The sequence below is a fragment of the Cladophialophora bantiana genome, assembly GCF_000835475.1.
Source record: "Cladophialophora bantiana CBS 173.52 unplaced genomic scaffold supercont1.3, whole genome shotgun sequence".
NCBI lineage: Eukaryota > Fungi > Ascomycota > Eurotiomycetes > Chaetothyriales > Herpotrichiellaceae > Cladophialophora > Cladophialophora bantiana.
The window spans coordinates 2,376,817-2,400,307 of NW_015971577.1; the positions used below are offsets into that span (position 1 = coordinate 2,376,817).

At 51.6% G+C, this 23,491-nt stretch overlaps 7 protein-coding genes across 7 annotated transcripts; 4 read left to right on the forward strand and 3 right to left on the reverse strand.

Moving 5' to 3' along the window:
• Nucleotides 1-346: 346 nt before the first annotated feature.
• Nucleotides 347-1,065, forward strand: Z519_02759 (uncharacterized protein; the record flags this gene model as incomplete). Its single annotated transcript, XM_016760515.1, has 2 exons — nucleotides 347-487; nucleotides 577-1,065. The coding sequence occupies 2 exons, from the start codon at nucleotides 347-349 to the stop codon at nucleotides 1,063-1,065; spliced, it is 630 nt and encodes a 209-aa protein (XP_016624036.1).
• A 447-nt stretch (nucleotides 1,066-1,512) lies between these two features.
• Nucleotides 1,513-6,762, reverse strand: Z519_02760 (uncharacterized protein; the record flags this gene model as incomplete). Its single annotated transcript, XM_016760516.1, has 1 exon — nucleotides 1,513-6,762. The coding sequence occupies one exon, from the start codon at nucleotides 6,760-6,762 to the stop codon at nucleotides 1,513-1,515; it is 5,250 nt and encodes a 1,749-aa protein (XP_016624037.1).
• A 562-nt stretch (nucleotides 6,763-7,324) lies between these two features.
• Nucleotides 7,325-11,496, forward strand: Z519_02761 (uncharacterized protein; the record flags this gene model as incomplete). Its single annotated transcript, XM_016760517.1, has 3 exons — nucleotides 7,325-7,487; nucleotides 7,546-8,111; nucleotides 8,161-11,496. The coding sequence occupies 3 exons, from the start codon at nucleotides 7,325-7,327 to the stop codon at nucleotides 11,494-11,496; spliced, it is 4,065 nt and encodes a 1,354-aa protein (XP_016624038.1).
• Nucleotides 11,497-11,514: 18 nt separating this feature from the next.
• Z519_02762 (uncharacterized protein) lies at nucleotides 11,515-12,058 on the reverse strand (the record flags this gene model as incomplete). Its single annotated transcript, XM_016760518.1, has 2 exons — nucleotides 11,515-11,814; nucleotides 11,876-12,058. 2 exons carry the CDS (start codon nucleotides 12,056-12,058, stop codon nucleotides 11,515-11,517), a joined length of 483 nt encoding a protein of 160 aa, XP_016624039.1.
• Nucleotides 12,059-12,306: 248 nt separating this feature from the next.
• On the forward strand, nucleotides 12,307-16,098 carry Z519_02763 (uncharacterized protein; the record flags this gene model as incomplete). Its single annotated transcript, XM_016760519.1, has 1 exon — nucleotides 12,307-16,098. One exon carries the CDS (start codon nucleotides 12,307-12,309, stop codon nucleotides 16,096-16,098), a length of 3,792 nt encoding a protein of 1,263 aa, XP_016624040.1.
• Nucleotides 16,099-16,664: 566 nt separating this feature from the next.
• Nucleotides 16,665-18,134, reverse strand: Z519_02764 (uncharacterized protein; the record flags this gene model as incomplete). Its single annotated transcript, XM_016760520.1, has 1 exon — nucleotides 16,665-18,134. The coding sequence occupies one exon, from the start codon at nucleotides 18,132-18,134 to the stop codon at nucleotides 16,665-16,667; it is 1,470 nt and encodes a 489-aa protein (XP_016624041.1).
• A 2,534-nt stretch (nucleotides 18,135-20,668) lies between these two features.
• On the forward strand, nucleotides 20,669-22,455 carry Z519_02765 (uncharacterized protein; the record flags this gene model as incomplete). Its single annotated transcript, XM_016760521.1, has 2 exons — nucleotides 20,669-22,210; nucleotides 22,294-22,455. 2 exons carry the CDS (start codon nucleotides 20,669-20,671, stop codon nucleotides 22,453-22,455), a joined length of 1,704 nt encoding a protein of 567 aa, XP_016624042.1.
• Between the last annotated feature and the right edge of the window lie 1,036 nt (nucleotides 22,456-23,491).

The following is a 23,491-nucleotide window of genomic DNA, read 5'->3' on the forward strand; positions in this document are numbered from 1 at the left end:
AAGGGGAATATCCAGGAATACTACCTGCCAATATTTGTCCTGTTACGGGAATCAAAGAAAATCTTCCCATCGCTAGGGGATGCCGCGGTTCAAGCTTCATTGGTCCTACACGTACAATCGGCCCACTACACTGTCCGGACCGGCCCGGGCTTTATGCAGGGATTGAGCCCCCCGGTCCCAAGCCCGTACCTCCAGGGGCACAACCTCGGGACAGGTTCTTGTTCAGTAGTTCTAAGGCGGGCCAGACAGGATATAAATTATGAGTAGAATGGACATTTTGCAAAGATATTGGCCTCCCTACACAAGAGCTAGAGAAAGAGGGATAGAACGAGAGGGTTGGCAAAACATGGCGGAACAAAGTAACCCGAACAACAATTACGCACAGGGCCACTCCAACTATACCGTGGCAACACACCTGACGCGCACGGCCGAGTCGGACGCCGCCTTCCTGCTGCCACACATCAAGAAGACAGACCACATCCTTGACGTTGGCTGCGGCCCCGGCTCGCAACGGTTCTAGCCAAGTACGCCAGCGAAGGCGCAACGGTGGGCATCGACATCGTCTTTGCCTCCTAGGTCATCGGCCACATGATGCCGCCGGACGTGGCGCGCCGGGCGCTGGCCGAGATGCGAAGGGTGCTGAAGCCCGGCGGCCTGCTGGCCACGCGCGACGGCGCAGACCAGCACTTCTACCCGCGCAGCTCGGACCTCGACAGGCTGTGGGTGGGCAACTCGGCGAGGGTGCTGCGCAAGAGGGTTCCGGACGACGTTGACTCGCCAGGCACGAGCATGCCGGCGCTGTTGCACAGCGTGGGCTTCGACGTCGGCGGCGGCAAAGTCCGCACCGGCGCGGGCACTGTAGTGTTCTCTGGTCTGGAAACCAGGAAATGGTTGGCCTGGCGCGCGGCCGCCGCTGAAGCCCGGAGACGCCTGCCACCAGAGCTGGCTGGATGCCGGCATCACCCGGACGAGATCCAGGAGACGCTGGTCGCTGTCCAGAAGTGGGCCGAGACCGAAGACGCCTGGTTCGCGGCACTGCAGTGCGAGACGCTTGCGTGGAAATAAGAAACCGGGCCGGTTCTCAGGGGCCGTGGGGCTGCGTTATTGCGACTGATATATCCATATACACAGGATTAGTGGGATCTTAAATCCTTGATTCAAGCGGTACAAGAACAAAAGAGATAATTGGCATCGTCGGTACCGCTAGACTCGGCGTACCCCTTTCTGCCTTGCATGGAGAGGAATATGTAGTCCCTATTGCCGATTTTAGTCTTCTGCATACATTTTACACGTCCGAATGTTTACGGCGATTTGATGGACGTCTCGGTCAGTCCATCTTCTCTTCTCTCCAAATTTCGGAGAGTCGTTCCTTGTCTAGTTCCTGCACCAAGATAAGTAATCCACCGTTCTTACCGACCCGAGAGAAATACCTCGCCCAGCACTGATGGGAGCTGGAAACTCCCAAGCTGAGCCAAAGAACCCGCCCAAGTGGCCCTCCTCGAAATCGTCTTTTCAAATCTCGACAAGAGGGGCCTCTGTATTGGCGCTCCGCTGCGCCAACCCTTGTCCCTGAGCCTGCCCCAAAACCTTCACGACCTTGGCAAAGTATTGTGCCACGAAACCCTCGGCATAATAACTATGATCAGAACTATGATCCGCCACAAGATTGTGCGCCAGTTCATGGCACAAAATTACCCACCAGTAGACAAACGCCTCACTATACCCATCATTTCCCGTTGGCACCATGCTTCGTTCATGCAATTGTTCGAAATACCGATAATTGCAGAATATGCTTCCGTTTCTGTTGAAGCCGATGGTCTTCCCGGACGTTTCGAAGAAGATATTAAGTGTGCGCGGGTTCAAGGAAAACACTTCTCCCACAGACTTGATGAGGCTGGCAAACGCAGTTAAGCCAGCGGAGTGTTGCTGGAGGAACTGTGATGAGTTGGTCACAGACGAAGGGGACAGAAAGCATTGGATGCCGTCCTTGATCTCAGCAACGAAAATAAGATCATGGGCGGGGTGCTCGTCGCAGTAGGATTTAGTCTCCTGGAGAACATTGGTTTCTCCGCGACTGAACAACTCTGAGGAATTGTGCGCACGGGACTTCTTAATGGCTGTGAGGAGATTCTCCCGCAGTTGGTGAGGAGCGGTGACTGGTGAGCTGGTCGACTTGGACTGGCCACTCCGTTGGTCGTATTGATAAGGGGGAGGAGGGTCTGCTGTCTCACCGCTCGTGACCCCGCGGGGCTCATCGTCATTACGGCCTAGCATCTGTTGAATGTGACGGTTGTTGCCAAGTCCAAGTTGACGGGAAAGATTGGAGAAGAGATTACGTCCATGTCTCCGTACCTCCTCGCTGCCGATTGTGATGGAGGTGCTGAGTTCTGGTGCTGTCGGTGCTTTGCTATCCGGTGAATCTGGGAAACCACCTGGGACGTGACTGAGTGGAGCTCTATCCTTCGCAGCCTGTTCTTGAGAGACTAGCCACGCTTTCTGCTCCTCTTCAATCCTCTTCTGTTGCTCTTCAAGTTCTTGCTGTCTCTTACTCTCAGCCAGCCGATTCTCGGCCGCCTTTTGTCGTAGAATACGAGAGACATTGAAGCCTCGAGCGCGGAGCTCAAGCAAGTCGGTTTTCAGTAGCATTTCGAGGGTGAGTGCAGAATGCAATTTTGGCCTCGTTAACAAAATATGGACCAAAGCCTGGCTGACTTGATAGAGATCTGGTCTGGCACCTGTGATCCACAAGGTGTATTCTCTATTGACTGCTGTGATAACCGCAGAGCGCTTTTCTGTGTGAGTGACGTTTCTTCCTCGCAATGATCTTCTTAGAGAAATCGATGAGACGAGCTGAACCTGCAGATTCTTTTCCAGCCACTTCGCATCATGCTTGATGTTGTCCGGGGGCTGCTCATGTAGAAACAGTGTCGATCTTTCCAATATCTGTTTCTGTAACTTCTGTGCGGGCTTTTGATCCCCCGCCCTAGGGCCATGGCGAGCGGCTTCCTCGACTAGAGAGCTAAGCAATGGAGATCCAAGAGCAAAGTAAAAGTCCTCGAGACTTTCTTCCTGAGGTGCTGCAAGTATGCTTGCCTTGAACAGGTTGTAATTAATGTAATCGTCAATGATGATCGCATCCTCGGCACAGCATAGTTGAAATTCGCGGATACCCTGGACCTCTTCCTCGTCAAGATTATCGGTTTCATCGGCACAGCCTGCATACTTTTCTGCCGATGATGCCGGAGGCGGGAGTTCTCTGCTTGCAAGGAGGAATGGCGCCTTCTTCATCTCTGCCCAAAGCTCCTTGTTCCTCTTCAGGGATTTGGCGCCTTCGGCCATGCTCCGCAGCAATGCCATGTACTTTTCAGCACTGCGGAACGTTGCAGAAATCCGCGCGGGCTCCTTCACGAGGATTTGCGCAATCTCCAATTTAGAAGGCTCTTGCTTCGAACCACATTTGATGAGGAATGAGTTCGCATCAGCACCAAAATCGACGTAATTAAAGATCTCACTGAAGGCTTCACTTTCGCCCAAAAAGCAATTTCGAGGCGACGCGTGAGTTTTCGGCGCCGACTTCTGCTTGTCCTTCCCGAAGATGGGGATGAAGTTCGTGTCGATCAGCCTTGAGACATGATGGATATTGATCTCTACTAGCCGGCCAGCAAAATATGTAAAGATAGCCCGAGCGTCACTAGCAGTGACTGGTGGCCGCTTGGAAAGGATATTGATGCAAAGATCCATCGGAGGATGCTCTCTAACGCCGAACTTGGTCGCATGGGGTATCCAGTCGCTTTTCATAATATCGAAGCCGAGCAGAGCAGCTCCCTCGTTTGCAAAGCACTGTGTGGGAGTGGCAAGCTGATCGGGCTTGTTCTCGAGTGGCAAGAAAGGTAGCTTAATGCTTTGATAATCGAACAAGCCATATCCATGAGCGTGATGGTGTGATAAGAAATAAGCCAAGGCTCTGTCTCGGTGGTCGAGGTCGTACTTGGGTCCTTGCTTGCCCGCATCGGCCATGATCTGAATGAGTTCCCCGACCAGAGGGGTAGTCCGAAGGCCGAGAGCGTTCAAGAACTTTGCTTCTGTAGTATTGGTCCTATAGGGTCCTGGCCAAGCTAAGACTGGGAGTCCGAGATCGCGAAGGTCGTGTCGTGGCTCGAACAACTCGCTTACTTTGTACCGCTCTGTGGACTCGCCACCGTTTTTGCCCTTGAGTTGCATGGGACATATCGGAGTACTTCTAAGTTTGTGTATGTCGGCTGCGGGGATATCATGGTGTACAGACGCAAGATATTTGATTAAATCGACGTGACTCCACTGTGGGTTGGTACTGCTCACAGGTTTGGCAGACTTGGGCTCCAGTGCCAAAAGGCGCTCGAACACCACTCCTAGCTCCACTGTTTTGCGGACACCCAGGCTGAGTAAGAACTTGTCCTTGACATTTCCGAGCCCTTCAATTGTTGCCAGATCATCAAAAAGCTTGACACTTGGAAAGTAGGCGTCACTTGGCTTTCTCATCCCGAATTTCGTAGGGATGACTGTATGCTTGGCGAGTAATTCCACCAAGGATGTCTTTAAAGGTTGGCTGAGTGAATCGAAATGTTTCGAGAGTAAAGGCAAAACCTGCGAGCTGAATTCTGCAGACTTCGTAATGTCCTGGTTTTCGGCAAGTATTTGGCGATTTCCAGACTGAGCGATAAGCCAGCGTACCCATGTGACCAATTGAAGCTCCTCCCATCCGAGACTCTCCAGCTCGTGTTTGCTCATGCTCTTCGTGAACTTGAAGGGCATCACCGACGACGGGACCGGGAAATCGACAGGTGTTCTGCTAGGGTTCAAAAAATGGCGGACTTCTCCAAGCTGAAGAAGGGAACTTCCATTTTCCTCTGGGTTGTCATCATTTGCCACAGCGACAGCCAGCAGACTTGAGATTGTAGACTTGTCAAGATTTCCATTCGCTGCTTGTTTTGTGAGCCAACCAAGGAATTCGGACACTTGTTTTGTGGTCAAAGGGCTCGATTCAAGCGCAGATTTGATGTCAGTCACTGTCACTTCGGTCAGGAGACCGAAGTCAACCAGCTTAGACACCAAAACTTTGGCTTCAGAGGCGAGTTTCTCAGGCAAGATTGGAATACCCTCCATGAAGCTCATGTCCTTCGGAGCAATACGAACGTCGTGTGTAAGAAGTACTCCGCATGTGGAAACCACCTCAATGGCTGCTTTCTTGCTGCATGTCCAGAATGCATCTTCCAGGAGCTGGCCTATCGAAGACGAAGGAGTGGACTCTCTGAAGGTGAAATTCTTGAACGTAGTGATCGCCTCGTCCAAGAATGGACTGACTTCTTCCATGCGGATCTTTGGTTTGCCGTTGGCTTCTCGCAGGGTCTTTTCCTTGAGTTCTTGCATCTCACAGGACCATGCAATCCGACAGACAATGCCAGCGGCACGAAGCATTTCCGCATTCCACGTCCTCACATATCGGGCATTCAGATCGATAGCCTCACGTTCGACTGTTGGAATGACCGAAGGTGCCGAAATGTGTGCACTCAGTCCGGTCGTCTGATGTGTGGGAAAGCCTATGAATATCTTTCCCGCTTTGCTTGGAAGCACCGTTCCAAAGACATCACCAGCAACAGACGCCTTGGCTAGGCTAGCATCTTCAATATACGGGGCCGTCAGGATGGCGAGTTTTGTGGTCTTTGGAGGTGATTTCTTGGTTGCTCGCTCCAGCTCCTCATTAAATTTTTGACCAGTAAATGTCTTGATACTCGCTGTGTTCACATTAAGGAAAACGGTGGCAGACACTTTCGTCGCCAAAGAATCTAGCTCGACTGGACGGTCAGGTCTGACTTCTGCTTGGCTCTCCTCCTGCACAGTTCCTGCTAATCGCGAGAAGAACTTGCGAAGAGATGGCCCGGAGTCTTTCTCAGTTGACCGGACTGTGTCCTTTTTGGCTTTCCAGCCAACGACACTCATCCAATGACCATCTATCTGGGCAATTTCTTTTGAAACCTTGGTAATTTTCATGAAGCCCTCGCTCGTTTTGGGCTCAATATCACGAGGAATTGGCACATCATAACTTGGGGATGTCTTCTTTTGCAGCGAGAGGAGATTCCACTCGTCAAGCCAAAGCTCTATATTCTCCAGTCCAACAAATGTGAGACTGTTCGCTAGAAACTGTGCGAGAGGGAGTAACGGAGGGACTGGGGACGTGATATCCCGGTAGTCTAGGACGAAGTTCGTATCCGAAGAAGTTTCGGAATCCGGTAGCTGTAACCGTCTCGTGAACAGCGAATTGTTCTTCCAGAAAAATGCCATTGCCTCCTTTCCCGAGGAGACAAAAGGATTCTCGCAATCTGCGAAGGTCGAATAAAACCCAACACCAAACGCACCAATTTTGGTCTCATCTGGATTTCCTTCTGCAATTCGCTTCAGCCTATTCCAATCGTTCTCGCTGAAAGGTTGGCCATTGTTTGTGACGACCAGTCTCTTCAGTGTATGATGTAGGACCGTGTGCTTCAAAAGATTCGACGGTGAGGAGTCGGCGGGCACAGGAACGGTGGCTGAAGGGAGGGTCTCGAACTTGATTGTGATCTTTGTTGCCAAAGCGTCTGCCGCATTTTGTAGCAATTCCCGCAAGACGGTCCATTCTCCAGAGTATCTGGCCAGTACTTTGTCTATCAAGGCCCTTGTGTTGACTGTTACAGCCTCTTCATCGGCGCCAGAGCGCAGCGTACGTGCACGGAGGGCGTCGAAATCCATTCTGCTGCTATGTATCTCAACTGCCTGTGCAGGTGTGTTGTTCTGGGACAGTCGGCGGGGCTGGGACAAGGGAATTGTCTTTGGAGTTAAGGCTGAGAAGCCTTTGTGGCGAGGGATATCATCGACGTGAATGGTTGATCCACATGGAAGAGGACACTTAGGAGTAGATTGAAGAGGGATAAAACACGGGTGCTAATGGGCGATACAGAAGGAGAATACGTGCGAAAGGCAAAGAAGAATGGAGAAACAAATAGCAGCTGATTTATTGAACGCTCATGTAGGAGAGCACAAAGTCGCGAGGCTGCTACAAGGCTGACGTCGTCGTTGTTGTCAGGGCATTGCGCCTCTTTAACCCCGGCCACCACAGCACGTGACAGCGCCGTCCGCTTACCTAATCCTATAAACCTCGTTTGCTGTCCGCCCTTTGTTTCTCTTCATACAATGCCTTCTCAACTGTTGCAATTGATGACCGAGTTGTTGAACTTCGACCTCTTCGTTTCGCCTTATGCCTTGTTGAAGCTAGTTACAACGTGTCGATTTCGACCGCGGTCACGATGTCATCATGGGTTATAATCCCTTTCTACCCACGGCTCTCGCTCGAGTCAACGTGTTATGTGTCCCAGCTGGGCCGATAACGCCAGATCGCTTCCAGAAATTCATTAAGTATTTGCAGAACGCTGCGACAGCCGAACGGGGTGTAGTGGAATCTTCTTCATCTTCCCAAGGTACGCCCAACGGTCCACTGAAACGTGTGTAAAACTCATTAGTTGGCGGCAATTGCAGAAACATCACAGGCAGGAAATGGCTGTATCTTGTATGATATTTCAGCCAATCAAGATACCAGGCGGCCGCATCTTTTCCCTTTCGAAACGAACACGCGGTGTCAGGTGCTCCTGGGGCTGATTGATGGCGAAAGAGTTGCAAATGTGCCTGCCGATGCCTCAGAAACAAAGGGCGTGGCTCGGGACAACGTCTCGGCAACTCTTGACTCTATCAGAGTCGGTTTTAGCGAGCGGCTGACCTCAAAACCTGGACTCGTGGTCCGTTGCCTCGTTTATTGTGGCACAGAAGCTATCAGTCCTCTTGGCGATGATGTTCTCAGCATGCCAGATTCCGATGCTGAGAACACCGCCCGAGCAATTTTGGCCAATCTTTCGCGGCGATTGCTGGAGGGCGTCAGACTCATTCTTAATGACTTAAAGGACCAGCCAATCAGCATGGTGCCAGGTGCGAGCTCGCAAACTCCTGGACGCACCGGCACAACCCCAGTCCAAGCAGAGAGAAGCTCAACTCCTGTACCTACAAGGTTTCCAAGCCCGATGCTGACTTCCAACGGTTCAGAGCAGCAGGTATTGCCACCCTTGCGTCATTTGCAGACATCTGCTAACAACTATTGAGAGCGATACGTCAAGGGGGCGATTCAACGTCATTCAAGGCATGTTCTGGCTGCAATGTGGCTTTTGGACTGACGCAATGAGCGTCCTCTCTGAGGGAGCTTCCATTGCACAAAGCGGCCACGACCATCTCTGGCATGCAAAGGCTCTTGAAAACCTCCTTATCTGCATGCTTCTATTATCTTGGTCCGGCCTCAGTTTCACGTTACCACAAGTCTGTCGTTCTCTGCCTAACAGAAGCGGTACATTTCAAGCTGAGGTTACACCGCGGTCAGGCCACTCACTGAAGATATTAGCTCAGTTGCTACCACCAATGGTTGAAACCGTCCTCGAACTGTACGCAAAAGTGGCGAATTTGGACCTGGGCGGGTCATTGCAAGACGTCTTGAGGGAATGCCGTGTCAGACTTGTGAACATGCTGATTTTTGTCAAGCGCGCCGGAGGTGTGCTAAACAGACATGGTTTGAATCAGATTGTGGCAGGTGACAGTATCGTATCCGAGCAGTCCGTGCAAACCGATGGAGAGCCTGTGGCGATCTCTAAAGCTGGGCTTGCCAATATTCTGATCGAGACACTTCAAGAAGCTCAATCGAGCAGAAATTCATCGCACTATACGAGTATCTTGGTTGCAGTTGCCACCAGTTTGTCGATGCTTGGATTAGATCGCAAACACGCCTTCTATATCAAACAGTTAATGCAGCAATTCGTTCCGAAACTGATTGAGGCGAGGAAAATCGGGGCTTCCGAAGCCGGTGTTCACCCTGCTGCTGGACTTCCGCCTCTTAGCACTGCACTTCTGGGTATTCTCCCAGAGATGATGGTTGGCACGAGGGCCATGTTGAACCTTGCAGCTGGAGCATACGGGGTTCCGCTGCCACCAATCCCGGAAGCCGCGCAGAGAATAACTGCTGATCTCAATAGCATCCATGATAGACTCAGAATATGGGCTATCGAACATAGTTCCGGAGACGTTATGCTGAAGCTAGAAATGCTGCGGACGTGTGTAACTGTCTGCGAGGCCTTGCCCGATGTCCCAGCCGGGCTCCATTTCACCTCGAATGTTCTGCGCGGAGCGAAACAAATCATCACCATGCCAAAACATCCAACTGACGAGGTTCCATTGGTCCCTGCAGAGGAGCAAGTACGCCTACTCGACGGTGTGAAACGTGCCGTCTCAGCAGCCTCGCGATTAGGTGCAGAGGGCTACCGTGCTGAATACTGGGATGATTTTCTCGTTCGAGATATTCAAGTTTTTGAACAAGGTATATTTGCGAAACTAATTGCACACAAGCCTACCGATCTCGCCATACGTGGGAGTGGGCGTGTCGACACGATGCGGGATCCATTCATATACAATCCTTTCTCGAAAGACAAATCCGTCGCGGCTGCTCCGGTCCTAGTAGCAGGCGAGCTAGCCGTGTTTACTGTCCTTCTTCAGAACCCGCTCGAAGTGGAGATTGAAATCGAAGAAATTGGTCTGCTGAGTGAAGGGTGTGCTTTCGCTCCCTCACGCCACAGCATCGTGCTGGGACCCTTCTCGACCCAGATGTTCACACTCAGTGGGACCGCGACAGGAAGCGGTGACCTACAGATTATTGGCTGTAGAGCAACGATACGCAACTGCTACGAACAAGACTTCCTCACTTTCCGTGATGATTGGAAACTTTCAGTGATGCCGAAGTATCATGCTGTCGGAAGGCTCAGATCCAGAAAAGAGCAGGCGAGTGATGGTGAAGGGTCCACGAAATATGCAAACTTCCCCTTGAATCCACCAGCAGCGATGCCTCTGAAGCTCCAGGTCATTGGCTCTCAACCTCGACTGGTTGCCAAATCAAGCAGTCTGAGCAATCCGGCCATTATGCTGCTAGAGGGAGAATGCCGTGTTTTTGATCTCACGCTAGTCAATGAAAGTCAGACCGTGGCAGCAGATTTCGTTCTTGTAACGACAGAGGACTCGGTGACCGCAAGACTGCAAGACGCCCTTACCAATAAAGATCTTAACCCGGCGGAATCGTACGAAATCCAGAACCAGCTCACGGTGCATCCAGCTGTGGATATCAAAGATCAGCGCGACGAGGACTCCTCTAAAGTTCTGGAGCCTGGCCAAAGTATTGCATACCAAGTGACAATCTTTGGACGAGCTGGCCTCGTGAGCGCTACTGTACAAGCCAATTATGCGTATCTTGGGTCACCTTCATCAGAAGTGAAAGGGACTTTTTATACCAGACAGATCCGGTTTCCGATCTCCGTCACGGTCAACGGTTGTGTGGAAATACCGCGATGCAACATCTTTCCAATTCACAGTGACTTCAGCTGGAATTCGGGTGTACCTTCAGAAAAATCAACGGAGCTAGACGCCAACAGTCCCTCAGGCATCTCAGGCGTTGCCATATTATCCAATTGGCTCCAGTCTCAGCCTGATGCAAGTCGATATTGCATTTTGTCACTGGATCTTCGGAATGTCTGGCCCCAACCCCTTCACATTGAGCTCCAAGCTCGAAAGTCGAATTCAGAATCTCTTACCGGTGAGCAGCTCTGGGAGGGTGCGTATTCAGTCACTGAGACACTGCAACCTGGACATGTCAGCCGAGTGATTTTGTTGGTCCCTCGGCTGTTCATCCAAGACCCTCATGCACCAATTCCTAACCTAGACACACAGAAACAATTTGTGGTAACAGCGTCTAAGCTGAGCGTGGAAGCAGAAGCAACAAGCCGAGAGTCGTTCTGGTACCGCGAAGAGCTTCTCAAGTGCTTACGAGGCACGTGGCAGGAAGAAGGCTCAGTCAGGCACGGAGAGATCGATTTGAGAAAAGGTGTCAGATTGAGTCCACGTATGGTGGATGCGCTCAAGATCGACCACGTTGAGATTGAATTCGCCGTCAGACCACATGAAAAGACTCAAGAAGTCGACGGTAATGGAAAGACGGCCGTGTCACAGATCGGGAAATCACATTTTGTCGTCAAGACCGAGGTATTCGCGACCCTGTCAGCCACAATCCACAACCATACTCAAGAGGCGCTGCGCCTAATCCTTCGTCTCCAGCCGGCTCTTCGACATCAACCTCATAACATCGCCCTGGACCTAACAAAGCGGTTCACTTGGACTGGTGTGCTCCAACGTGCTTTGCACCCCGCCGTTGAGCCCGGGGGTGTTTGCGTGGCGGAGCTAGGCATCATCGCGCTTGCTGATGGGGAGTATGAGATTAATGCGTCTGTTGAAGAGATCAGCCGACGCCGCACGCCAAACACTGCAAAGTCCTCAGAAGTGCCAGGTGCAGTCGTCGAAAGACGCATTTGGCATGCTAGATCACCATGTCTGATCGACGCCATGGGAGCGTGACCCTCCAAATTCAAGACGTTAGAGGACTGATAGAACAAGATCAATGATTTGCAGGAAGACATCCCTCTCGAGTTCGACTTTGGCGAGCCCTAATCCAAGCATGAGAGCACGACTTTCGTCGGGTGTCTTGGTGACGATTGCATCAGCAATTTGCGAAGCGTATAGGTGGCCCATGACCTCGCGCCCAGAGCTACCAGCTCCCAGTAGTGTTCGTGGCGAAAAGCGAGTTGATGGAAGTAAGGCATCATCCTCGGAGTGCCTTGTTTGGAAGTAAGGATCCGAATGGGTAGGGTTGTCACTCAGGAGTGGTACAGTAACCTTGTACGCATATTAGCACATCACCGGGGAGATGGCTCAGTAGTCCTAGAGGGATACATACCCATTGGCCTAGCCTGCCATTCTGCGTTATTGTGATCATGATTTTGTCCGCAAACGAGATGTACATGACATCGGTTTTTACCCCGTTTACTTCTCCTGCGACTTGCTTCGTAGGTGCAGGAAACGGTATTGTGACCTTCGTGTCATCCATATCTGCTATGCCGTAGTCCTGCGGTAAGCCCATACCATCTAAAGGCTACATGTAATTGGGAGAGTGAAATGAGCTTTCACGTCTTGATATTCAAAAGTCCCACGTGACCGTAGATGAGTTCTTCACCGCCCTATATCTCACCGCCCAAATTTTCTGCCAGATTTTCAGGATAATTTCGATGCACCGACAGATGATTTCCTTTCGATGCGAAAGTTTTTGTGAAATTTTTATCGTCACAAGAAAAGGCTTGATGGCCTCGAAGGCCAAGTGCCCCGCGTAAAATGCCTCGCTTCGTACCCCGCCAGCGGAAGCACAAAGTGCTCGCCCGTCAACAAGCACAAGCAGGGCCGCCCCCCACTAACGCCGCACTACATCAGTCCAACCAAGAAATCATAATACCTCAAAGCAAGGTGGAAAGAGAAGCAAGAAAGGAAAAGTTGAGAGAAGAATTGAGAGGTCAACATCCGAGTATCTCAAGCAAGAAACAAAAGAGATTAGACAAATACATTGAGAACAAGTTGAGGAAGGATGAGACATTAGATCTGTTGCGGAAGTTGGAGAAAGAGAAGGAGAAGTATGACGCTGCGGTTGCAAGAGGTTCCGGGAATTTGGGAAAGCGCACATATGGCGAGTTTCTGAATGAGACGGTACCAACTCAGAAGCGTCCGACACAGAAACCCCCCCAGGTGGACGACAACTCCGATGTCGACAGCGAGGATTCCTTTGAGGCTGAGCACAGAGAGGCCTTCGACGAAGAGAAAGTGCCGGAGGAGCCTAGAATACTGGATAGCCATGTTTATGTGAAGGGTAGCGGTCTTGCACAGCCGTTGGCACTGGACGAAAATGGATTGCCCATCATACTGGCTCGAAAGAGCAAGAAACGGAAACATCCTCGAGACGACATCCCGGTGGAACTGCCCTGGGAAGGTTTCGACTCGGAACCGAGCGAAGTTGAGCTCGATTCAGAAGACGAAGATCCAGAAGAGGGACAAGGTTCGAATACGGAATTTTCCGGGTCGTCGAGTAACGCAAAGGATGATTCGGATCGAGAAGACGACAATGAAAGCATGCACGAGGCAACCGAGGACGAGGATGCTGACAAAATTGGACCAAGAAAATCAGCTTTCAAAGCGTGGGCAACTCAGCAATTAAATCAGTCTATAGGGCACACACCATCTTACACAACGGGCGAGGGACAACTCTTACCTGTTCTGAAACCTGCCACAAATCCTGAGACTCACCCTCCGAAACCTCCGGCGACGGCTTCGGTACCAAATCCCGGACCTAATCGAAGAGCCTACGCCGTCCACGTTAGTCGACCTAAAGATATACAACAGGCTCGATCCCAACTCCCAATTCTCCAACGAGAACAAGAGATCATGGAAGCCATCCACAATAACCCTGTTATAATCGTCAAGGGCGACACTGGAAGCGGGAAAACTACACAAATACCACAATTTCTCTTCGAAGCCGGGTACGGGTCACCGGAGGGACCAACTCCAGGCCTGATTGGAATCACCCAGCCTCGTCGCGTTGCTGCAGTCAGCATGGCTAAGCGGGTGAGCACTGAATTAGGACAACATGGGCACAAAGTGTCATATCAGATCAGGTTTGACAGTACCGTGTCGTCGAATACCGCTGTCAAATTCATGACAGACGGCATCTTGCTGCGCGAACTCTCCGAGGATTTACTGTTGAGGAAATACTCTGTGATAGTTGTTGACGAGGCGCACGAGAGGAGCGTCAACACTGACATTCTGATTGGAATGCTAAGCAAAATCGTACCAGCACGGATGCAGAAGAATAAATTCAATCCAAATCCGACGCCGCTCAAATTGGTCATCATGTCTGCTACACTCAACATGGGTGACTTCTTGCACGAGAAGCTGTTCTCGGCGTCACTACGACCTCCCATAGTCGAGGCTGAGGGACGCCAGCACCGCGTAACAACACACTTTGCTTTAAGATCAAGAGCAGATTACGTTGAAGAGGTGATCGAAAAGGTCAGACGAGGTCACCGGAAACTTCCGAGGGGCAGCATCCTTGTTTTCCTGACTGGTCAAAATGAAATCAAGCAGGTCGCAAATCGACTGAATGCACTTCTGGGCCGAGAAAATGTTAACAAGGGGTGGACAAACGCCCCTCGAGTAGAAATTGCTTCGAGCGAAGCACCACTCGAAACCGAGGATATTGAATTCGGTACCGTGAAAGTGGACGAAGAAATGGACGATTTTGAGATTGAGATTTTGACGCACTCGGAAGACGAAGCGGAAGAAAAGGAGTTTGATATTTCAGATGATGAGGGCGAACAGGAAGATGCCACAACCCCTGCCCGAGCTCGCGAGCATTCAAAGCCGAAAGATCCATACACCTCTGTCCACATTCTCCCACTCTACTCACAACTGCCCACTGCTGAACAACTCAAGGTATTCGAACCGCCACCTGAAGGGGCGCGGCTGATCGTCCTTGCAACCAACGTGGCGGAAACGAGTTTAACCATTCCCGGTATTCGCTATGTCTTCGACACAGGTCGCAGCAAGGAACGTAAGTATAATCTTGATACGGGCGTCCAAAGCTTCGAAATCGACTATATCAGCAAAGCCAGTGCACAGCAACGAGCCGGTCGTGCAGGCCGTACAGGACCAGGTCATTGTTGGCGGCTATACTCATCGGCAGTATATGAGCAATTCTTTCCAGACCATGCCGAGCCAGAGATCCTAAGGACACCCGCCGAGAGCGTGGTCCTGCAGCTGAAGGGGTTTGCCTATCCAAGACCTATCACTGACTTCCCGTTCCCAACGCCACCAGCTCACCAGACTCTGAACAAAGCAGAGCAGTTGTTGAAGAACCTCGGGGCACTGACGATTAGCGGATCGATCACGAACCTGGGGAGACAACTGTCCATATATCCACTCACACCTCGCCTGGGCAAGATTTTAGCAGCGGGCATTAATGAGCTAAGCCTGCTGTGGCACATTCTTGCGCTCGTCTCCGCCATAGCTGTGCCCGAAATCTTTGTCACCGAAGCGCAGGTCAATCTCACCGATGACAGGAGCATGGCAACAGTTTCGTCAGCTGGTCGTGAACAAGATAATGGAGGATACGACGAGGAAGGGTACACGATCGAGAAACAACAGGAGGATAACCGCCGTGAGAAGCTACGGCAAGACTTTGGCCGTGCACGCGCGACACTGAGCAAAATCGACAAATCCTCCGATGCGATGAAACTCCTCACCGCGGTATCTCTCTACCTCGACACCTCTCCGCCCAGCAGAGAGGTGCTGTGCAAATCGCTCTACCTCCGGCCTAAAGCCATGGCCGAAATCGCTCAACTGCGTGATCAATTGGAACACCTGGTCCGAATGAATCATCGCAGCACAATCACTGGTGAAACACTCTCGAAGTCGCGGAAGAACAAAATCTCCTCAAGCAAGACGATGATCACACAAATCAACACGATCGTGGCGTCTGGCTATCTCGATCAAGTCGCAATCCGCTACGACAAGGCACCGCAACCTCCGTCGGACATACCGTTGAAACCACGACGGGTGATCGACGTGCCCTATCTCCCGCTAATCCCTCTGCACGACCATCCGTCCGCCCCTCTAAATGAGAAGGCGGTGTTTATCCATCCATCCTCCGTCCTGGCGCGGGCGAATATCAACGACTTGCCCGAGTACATATGTTACAGTCACCTGCAACGTTCGCAGGCTCACACGGTCGCAATCACGTCATTGTCATCTTCTTCGCAACCAGACAAGAAAATCCCCAAGACGAGAATGTTCCCACTCACCCCTCTCACTTCAGCGCAGCTCGCACACATTGCAAGGGACACGGCCCTCATAAACTACGGTAAACCAATCCCTAGGAGCAAAATCGAAGATCTACCCGGCAGCACGCCTAAGAGGAGAGAGTGCTGGGTTACAGCGGACTTGCGCGCAAGTAATGGTGGCAGCAAAGGTGCAGGCGCAAGTGGTGCGTTGGGCTGGCCTCTGCCACCGGTCAAGGTCAGGCAGGTCATGGATGTGAAGAGCCAGACCGGGTGGAGGGTTGAAAAGGTGCTGAGTCCCTGAAGCGGCCCCCCTGGGATGGAAGATACAACTTGCCCCGGGGGGAGTTGGGGGGGAAAGAGAAGGGAAGGCATTTTTCGGAAAAGCAGACCAAGTGCCCGAGAAAGGATTAGGTTAAGGTCTATGTAGTTACTCTGTACAGAGGACAGAGTACATCCCCCTGTTGCTCTTTGTATGATGTGAATTGAACGCTCGCTTGGATGATGTATGATTTGATTGAATCAATCATCTAGCGAGTGCTATTTCGGCGAGCCCAGAGGTCTGGCCCGCTGGCTAGCTATGTACAGAGTAGCTAGCTCCTGTAGCATCATTTGATGGCGACTTTTGAGACCTCTTTTGCCCAACTTTGTACAGCTTTCCCGCGTATGTCCAGCCGACTATGACAATCTCGGGAGACTAGATAGATCCTTGTACATGAGTCTCTGATGTCAAGCAGATCCCGTCACGGTGCGGTCGACATTCCGATATCTCCCTCTCCCCTCTTCTCTTTGCCCCGGACTCTTCCCTCTCTCGCGTTCCTTGCTTCTCGGCAATCCGGGTACGTCGCGGTCGATGACCCACGGCTCGCTTCAGCCTCGCGAGCTGCTGGTCCGGCGTCGGGTCCGCTTCTCCCTCTCCTCTGCCGGCACCATCTCTTCCAACCACCCGACGGCTTTCTCAACCCTGGCTTTGGCAGCCTCCATCTCCTCCTGCAGTTGTTCCTCATTGTACCCTTTCTCTTCCGTTATCCACCACGGCGCAGTGTTGATCGTGGTGCGCAAGAGGAGCACGGCTTGGTGAAATTCGCAAGTCCCAAACTCGAAACATTTGTCTCCGGCATTTCCGATGGATGATGGCGGTGGGACCTTTTGTGCCAAAGCATCTGGCAAGGCTTCACGGTCCTTCAACTCGGACAAGAAAACGGCGTATTTTTTGATCGGCCACTCCTCCTGGTCGTTCTGAAGCGTATTGGCGAATTCCTCTTCCTTTGGGAAAAAGCCCGCAAACTCGTAATCGATGACAGCTGAGACCTTGACACGGCCAGATCCATCAGGCGAGACAAGGACGTTGCGAGATGAAAGGTCGTCATGCGTGAATATCATTGGTTCAACACTGTCGCGAAAGATTGGAAGTTTTGGAAGTGAGTTATCAACCATGCGCTTCACCAGCTCGTGTACTTCGTCCGAGGTATGAGCATAGAGCTTCCCGTCCTTGAGCCGCTTCAGAGAGTTTTTAAGCACGAAGGCGTGATACTTCTCTGATGAGGTCAGTGGAGACAGTGGAGGGTTGTTGGTTATCAGTCCATCAACATGGACCTCGTAGCCCGGCAGAATGGCCTTATCATAGCGTACGGCGGCAGGCTGGGGAGTCGAATTGCTCCCAACAATTCGGAGATTGCCTACTGCTTTTGCTGGGGGCAGGTCCTTCCGCCATGTAGCCACATGCACAGCAATTTGGCGCATCAATTCATCTCCGGCGCTGCCTGACAGTTCATCTGGACTGATGGGCCTTCCAGGTTCGCGTGTCATCAGGATCCAGCCTTGTCCCTCGGTGTCCTTGCGAACATCTTCGATCGGGACGCCGTCCTCAGCTTGGATTGCTAGGACTGGAATGTTCTTTGGTTGTGTGTCTCTGAAACCGCGGGGATATTGAGGTGTCCTGACCTTCTTGCCGTCGTCCGACCAGGCAAGCAATTTCGGAGCCGGGATGGACGGGCAGTACTTTTCTAGGAGAAGCAGGCAGGCAGCCTCATTCTGGACTTTGTTTCGTCCGAAAGGATGACCGGCTATCTTCAGCACTAAAGTTGAGGACTGGATCTGAGTCGCTGTTTTGGTCACTTCAACATCATTTCCGCTCCACTCGGGTCGCAGGACGCGAACAGGTTCGGTGAGATTGACAAAGTAGATTCGGTTGTTGAAGGACTTTCCCGACGGCAAGTGCTCGATGATCATCTGATCGCGCTCGACAAAAGGAAGACATCTTTCCACGACAGTCTTGATCTTTTCGTCAGAGAAGTACACGTCATAGTTAGGATTAGAGCGAGGCGTGGCTCGGTCCATGCCTCCAATGAGAGCAGGAGGGGTATGTCGCAGCCGAAGACTCTGGTGTATGATATAAAACGATGTACTGGTGATGATGATTTTGCAGTGGAATTGACCAACTGAGGGAGGCACGAAGCAAGCGGGACGTCAACCGGAGGGTTTCTTTATACCCTGATGAAGTTGTACAATGTTGATTGCATCTTCTGCGGATGGTGATGATGGAGAAGTCAAGCGTACTGATTCGAAGATTGTGGTGGTGATGGGGATAACTGACTGACGGTCTGCCGACAATGGCGCTGCCAGACCTGCGTTTGACCAGCGAAGGAGGACACCGTCACTCATGGGTAGCTAGTGGAGCGAGGCGTGAATTTCGTAGGGTTCCTTCATGCAGAGACGCTGTGCCGGCAATGCATGTGAAGAGATGTTTCACTGCGAGCGGTGGTGGTGACTGCGGTGACTGCGGTAACTGCGGTGACTGGACGAGGTAGCCAGGTACCCAGCGATCTTGTTTCCTTTACCCCAGTCACCATTCCCTCTATGTGCCAGTCTTCTTCAGGGTAATGGTCCAACACATTCACCTTCTCGTTTGCTCTCTTCATGCTTTCCCTTCCACCACTCACTCCTCTTGCGGCAGAGACCTAGGGTGAAATGGGAATCGAGAGATGCGTCCAGTGGTCTCAATATCAATCAAACAACAGACGCTGCGTTTGCGCCTTTACCTGGGTTCCCACCATACCACGGACCGATTCTCATGAAGAAACAAAGAAAGAGAAGGGCATTGAGCATACTACCAAGGGCAAGTGCGCGTGCCATGGTACAACTGGAACCAGCTTGACGAAGATATCTTCAGGCACACGCTGGGCCACAGAGCTATTTGTCTGCAGGAGGAGAACAACATTTGGGCAGCCTGGCAGGCGCGATCCCTCGTTGGTTTGCGAGCAAACTTCTCCGTGAAGACTTCATTACCAGAGAATGAACTGCGCTCCTCGTTGGTGGTCTTAGGGGTCAGCGGTGTCACGACCACCCACCGTTTGCTGATTTCTGTGGTATGAAAACTGCGGTTCTGAGGCCTGCAAGTCTCATCGACCATGGCCAACATCGATCCGTTCTCTCGGACCAGCTATGGGCGTCGCACTTGTACATATCCCATGACCAGGAGGAGGGCAATTCCGCGAAGGCTGACCCATCCTGTCCGGCCGGAAGGCGACATCTTGAAGCGGGAATGCACTCGGTATATTAGCTCCCCGCTGATGCCAATAAGCTGGGATGACAAGCGAGAACGGTCCGAGCAACAAGAGTTTGCCTAATCTCTTTCTGGTTACGCCAAGATGTGAGGGAGACAAGAAAGGGGTTCAACTCTGGGCAACCCTTCATCGTCGTCATTCCCATCGACTTCTACCGGGCTCCGTACAACCTCACTGGCGAACGTCGTGACACAGATCCCAGGTTCCCTGCTCCCTCTGCTCCCTCACCCGACAAATCTTCTGGTCATTTCTTATTGGATTCTCTTGGGCAACATCGGCCGGTCGACATCTGAAGACGGGGCGAGTTTCATGGGGATTGGGATTGTCCAGGCCTTGACACTGGCCATGTGGCTGATTTGCCCCTTTTTTCACCTTCCACAGAAGCCACTACCGCAATCGTGGAGATTTGGATTTCAAATGACATTAACCGAACCAATCGACAAAGCGTTTCTTCGTCCACTTCCACCGCAATTGGCTCTTGAATGACCCTGATCGCTCTTGTCGCCATGCGCCTTTTCAACTTCTGGCTTAATGGAGATACAAGATCATACCTTGGCACGACGCTATATCTGCTAAACCGCATAGCCATACTGTTTCCAGCACCCTGACATTTTACAGTGCCAGTTCATTTGACAGACCGTCGCTTGTCAGGCTGAAGACCCACACCTCTTGAGCATCTCAAACGCACCGGCTCAAACTGTCTGGACACAATCGGCCAGCAACAACATGGCTCAATTCGGCCAAGGCCCTGGGTGATTCCATATCAGAGGACTCACCCACATCTCACCATAGCGAAGATGTCATACGGACTGTGCGGGCTAGGGTGCTGTGTATTCAACATGCGACCAAACCATGCTCGTTCTAAGGTAGAGAGCGAAGTGGGTATGCCGGCCATCTACTCCGTACCCAGTCCTTCGAACTTATCCTTACCTCTGTGTCCGGGAATGTGGCTGGACTCGGTTCGGGATCAAACCTTGATATACCGAGTACCTCCTACAGTACTACCCGGTACCGCCAAGGCAATAAGAACGCATAAGGCGCGCCGAGAAGCAATTTCAGGAGCGATTGGGCTGACTTGGGCCGCGTCGCCGATCAAATAATGTGCCACAAGCCCTCTCAGGGCCATTTCCTCGGCTCGTCCCTCTTTTGCTTTCTCTCTTTTACAAACCTTTCGTTCTGAGATTTCGTGAATTGGTGGCCTATGGTTTGCATTTGCTGAAGGGGTCCAAGTCCGCTTGGAAACGTGCTTCTTCAGACCACTGACAAGTCGGGCTTGACTTGATTTTTTCCGCTCAGCCAGCGAGCACGATGTCGCTCTGCCCGAATGGAGCCCCTCCGATGTTTCTCTCGTGGAGCAATGTCACAGTCACAACCGATCAAAAGGCCATCAACCGAGGGATTGGGATCTCGATGGGAACTCCTCCTCAGATAGTTTCCCTCAGACCAAGTACCGCCGACGATAACCTATACGTTGTGAACAAAGCACAGTGCTCTCCTCAGTACAACGACTCTTGCATCGGGCAATTCGGTGGTGTCTTCGACTATTCAACTTCAAAGTCTTTTCTCCAGGTTGCTGAAGGTCAATGGAATGGCACAGACCAAGGCAATCCCAGTCAATTATCCTTCGTCTACTTCAACGACGTCTTGACTTTCGGGAATGCTTCCGTCTATGGGTTTCCTGCCAGCTACGATGAGCCTGGGTACGGTGGTCAGGGTGTCATGCCTCTCGGATCCAGCTCGGATTTTCTCCGAGTTGCTGTTGAGAGCGGCGCTGTACCATCTACTGTCTTTGGCCTCTGGACCGGTTCTCGCTCTATCGAACATCCCGTGGACGGGTCTCTTGTCGTTGGCGGTTACGACACTACGCGGATCAATGGCACGTTGACTACTTTCACCTCTCAGAAGCAATGCGAAATGTGTGTCATTATCACCAGCCTTGTCTATGAAGATGAAACAGGTTCGACAAATCTCTTCTCCAACTCGTCCGAATCTCTGCAGGTCAACCTTCAGCCTTCCGAACGTTCGCTAAATGTACCGCAGAATGTCTGGGAGAACTTCAAAACAGCGACCAACGGTGTCTATAATGACAGTTACCTAACATACCCATCCACCGCTGTGCCAACCGGCAACTTAGTCGCCACCCTGCAAAACGGATACAAGACAACCATCCCTGCGGAAGAGCTCTTCTATTACCCTCGCAACTATAATGACGACGGCCAATACACAGTCATCGACAATACCTACAAGATTGCCACGCTTTTCAACACCACCAACGACGGTTACGTTCTGGACTGGGGAATTCCGTATATGACTATGAACTACATAATCGCAGACTACAAGAGGTCCCAGTTCAAAATGGCTCCTGCAATCCGGACGGACTTTGAAAGCCAAGGTGGTGGCTATGCACTCCAAGCGTCCTGTGATCCGATCACAAGTACCACGGCGTCGGCCACCAGCTCTACCGCTGTAAACAGTGCCACTGCAACTGGTTCAGCAGCATCGACGTCCCACGACAGCAGCAGCAATAAAAACGTTGGTCCCATTGTCGGCGGCGTGGTAGGTGGGGTCCTTGGTCTGATTCTTATTGTCGGCGGACTCGCATTGCTGTTCTATCGCAGTCGACGACGCAGGAGTGCCCCTGGGGCTCCAGGTGAACACGGCCAGCCCAGCATGACTACACCAATGATGGGTGACGGCAACATAACCCATATTGCAGGCTCAACCGCAGACCGTTACTCCCATTGGACAGCAATGTCTCCAACAGAAGCGCGCAGCGAGCTTGGTGGTGGTGAGAAAATGAACGGTGCAAACGCGAGTGTAAATCAATGGCTATCGAGTCAAGCCAGCGATGTACGTTTTTGCCCCCAACTCCTCTATTTTACCTTCGTTGCTGTTCGTGGAAGATTGAAGTTTGCTAATAAATTGACTTTTAGACTCAAACTGTCGTGAGCTCAAATTCTCCTAACCCCAACGTTGGTGCGACGCTGGGATATAATATGGGCTCGCCACAGACACCAGCCACGCATATGCAACCGCAGATGGGAACGATGGACCGCCCGTTCGAGATGCCAGCACAGACCTGGGATAGCCGATAGAGAGAGTCTCCTCATCTTGTTCATCAGGCCCCCTCCCCTTTTCTGTCGGTCACTTCACTTGACCTGGCTGATCCATTTGGCAATGCACGCACTTTTGCAGTAGGATACCAGGCGGCAAAGTCAGTCTCGTCGCCGGGTAATGTTGGATACATCTCCTGAACAACGTCCTCGCCACGACATGGTATTGCCATCCTGCATTTGAGCAGCCTCATCTCGTCTTCTACCCACCGGTCTTCTCCAACTTGAAAACACTTCAAGGAACCTACCTCAGAAAATGTCCGAATCGACATCTCACGATCTTACGATACCCAGCACTCGTTCGCACTGTCAATATTCTCTACCATTTTAGCCATGCCTCGTCAACCTTGACTGTTGGGCAAAGCAGCATAGCACGCCGGTTCGGTGGCATGTGGATGTGGCTTCGAATATCTCCCTATCGCCCTACAATCCCCATCGGTCGCAGCTAGGATATGCCCTATTCTTTCCGACATCTAACTGATATCGATGGATTTGTGGCGCACTTCGGAAGGCAAATCTAGCATGTTTATTTTCCCGGGTCCATTTGTGAGAATACCTCTGTGTATATATGTATCGCTTATTAGTATTGTATGGTTTGTCTAAGGAAGCTGACAGCATTTCGAACCTCTGCCTCTTTGGCCCTAAGGGTCCTGAAAGCCTATTTTCTATGCTTTCACATTCCGCATTACCCATGAACAGATATCTACTGGAGGCTGGAGCTGAGAGAAATGCATCATTGCTTGATTGATGCTACAGAATTCTTTACCCGTTTGTTTTATATACATTAACCATTCTTTTCTTGCCGATCTTCGCTAGCGGATCTCCACCCAACGTATCAAGCAGTTAGTGAGAGACGGTCAATCCCCGATTCGGGGCCGATACAGGGACACACCGATTCCAAAACGCATGTTGCAAGCGACGTGTTTGCCTTTCGCCCCCAATGGGACGCCTGACACGTACGACTCGGCTCTCCACCGACAAATGCGCGACGCGGCTGCTACTTATCTCTTTGTTGCTT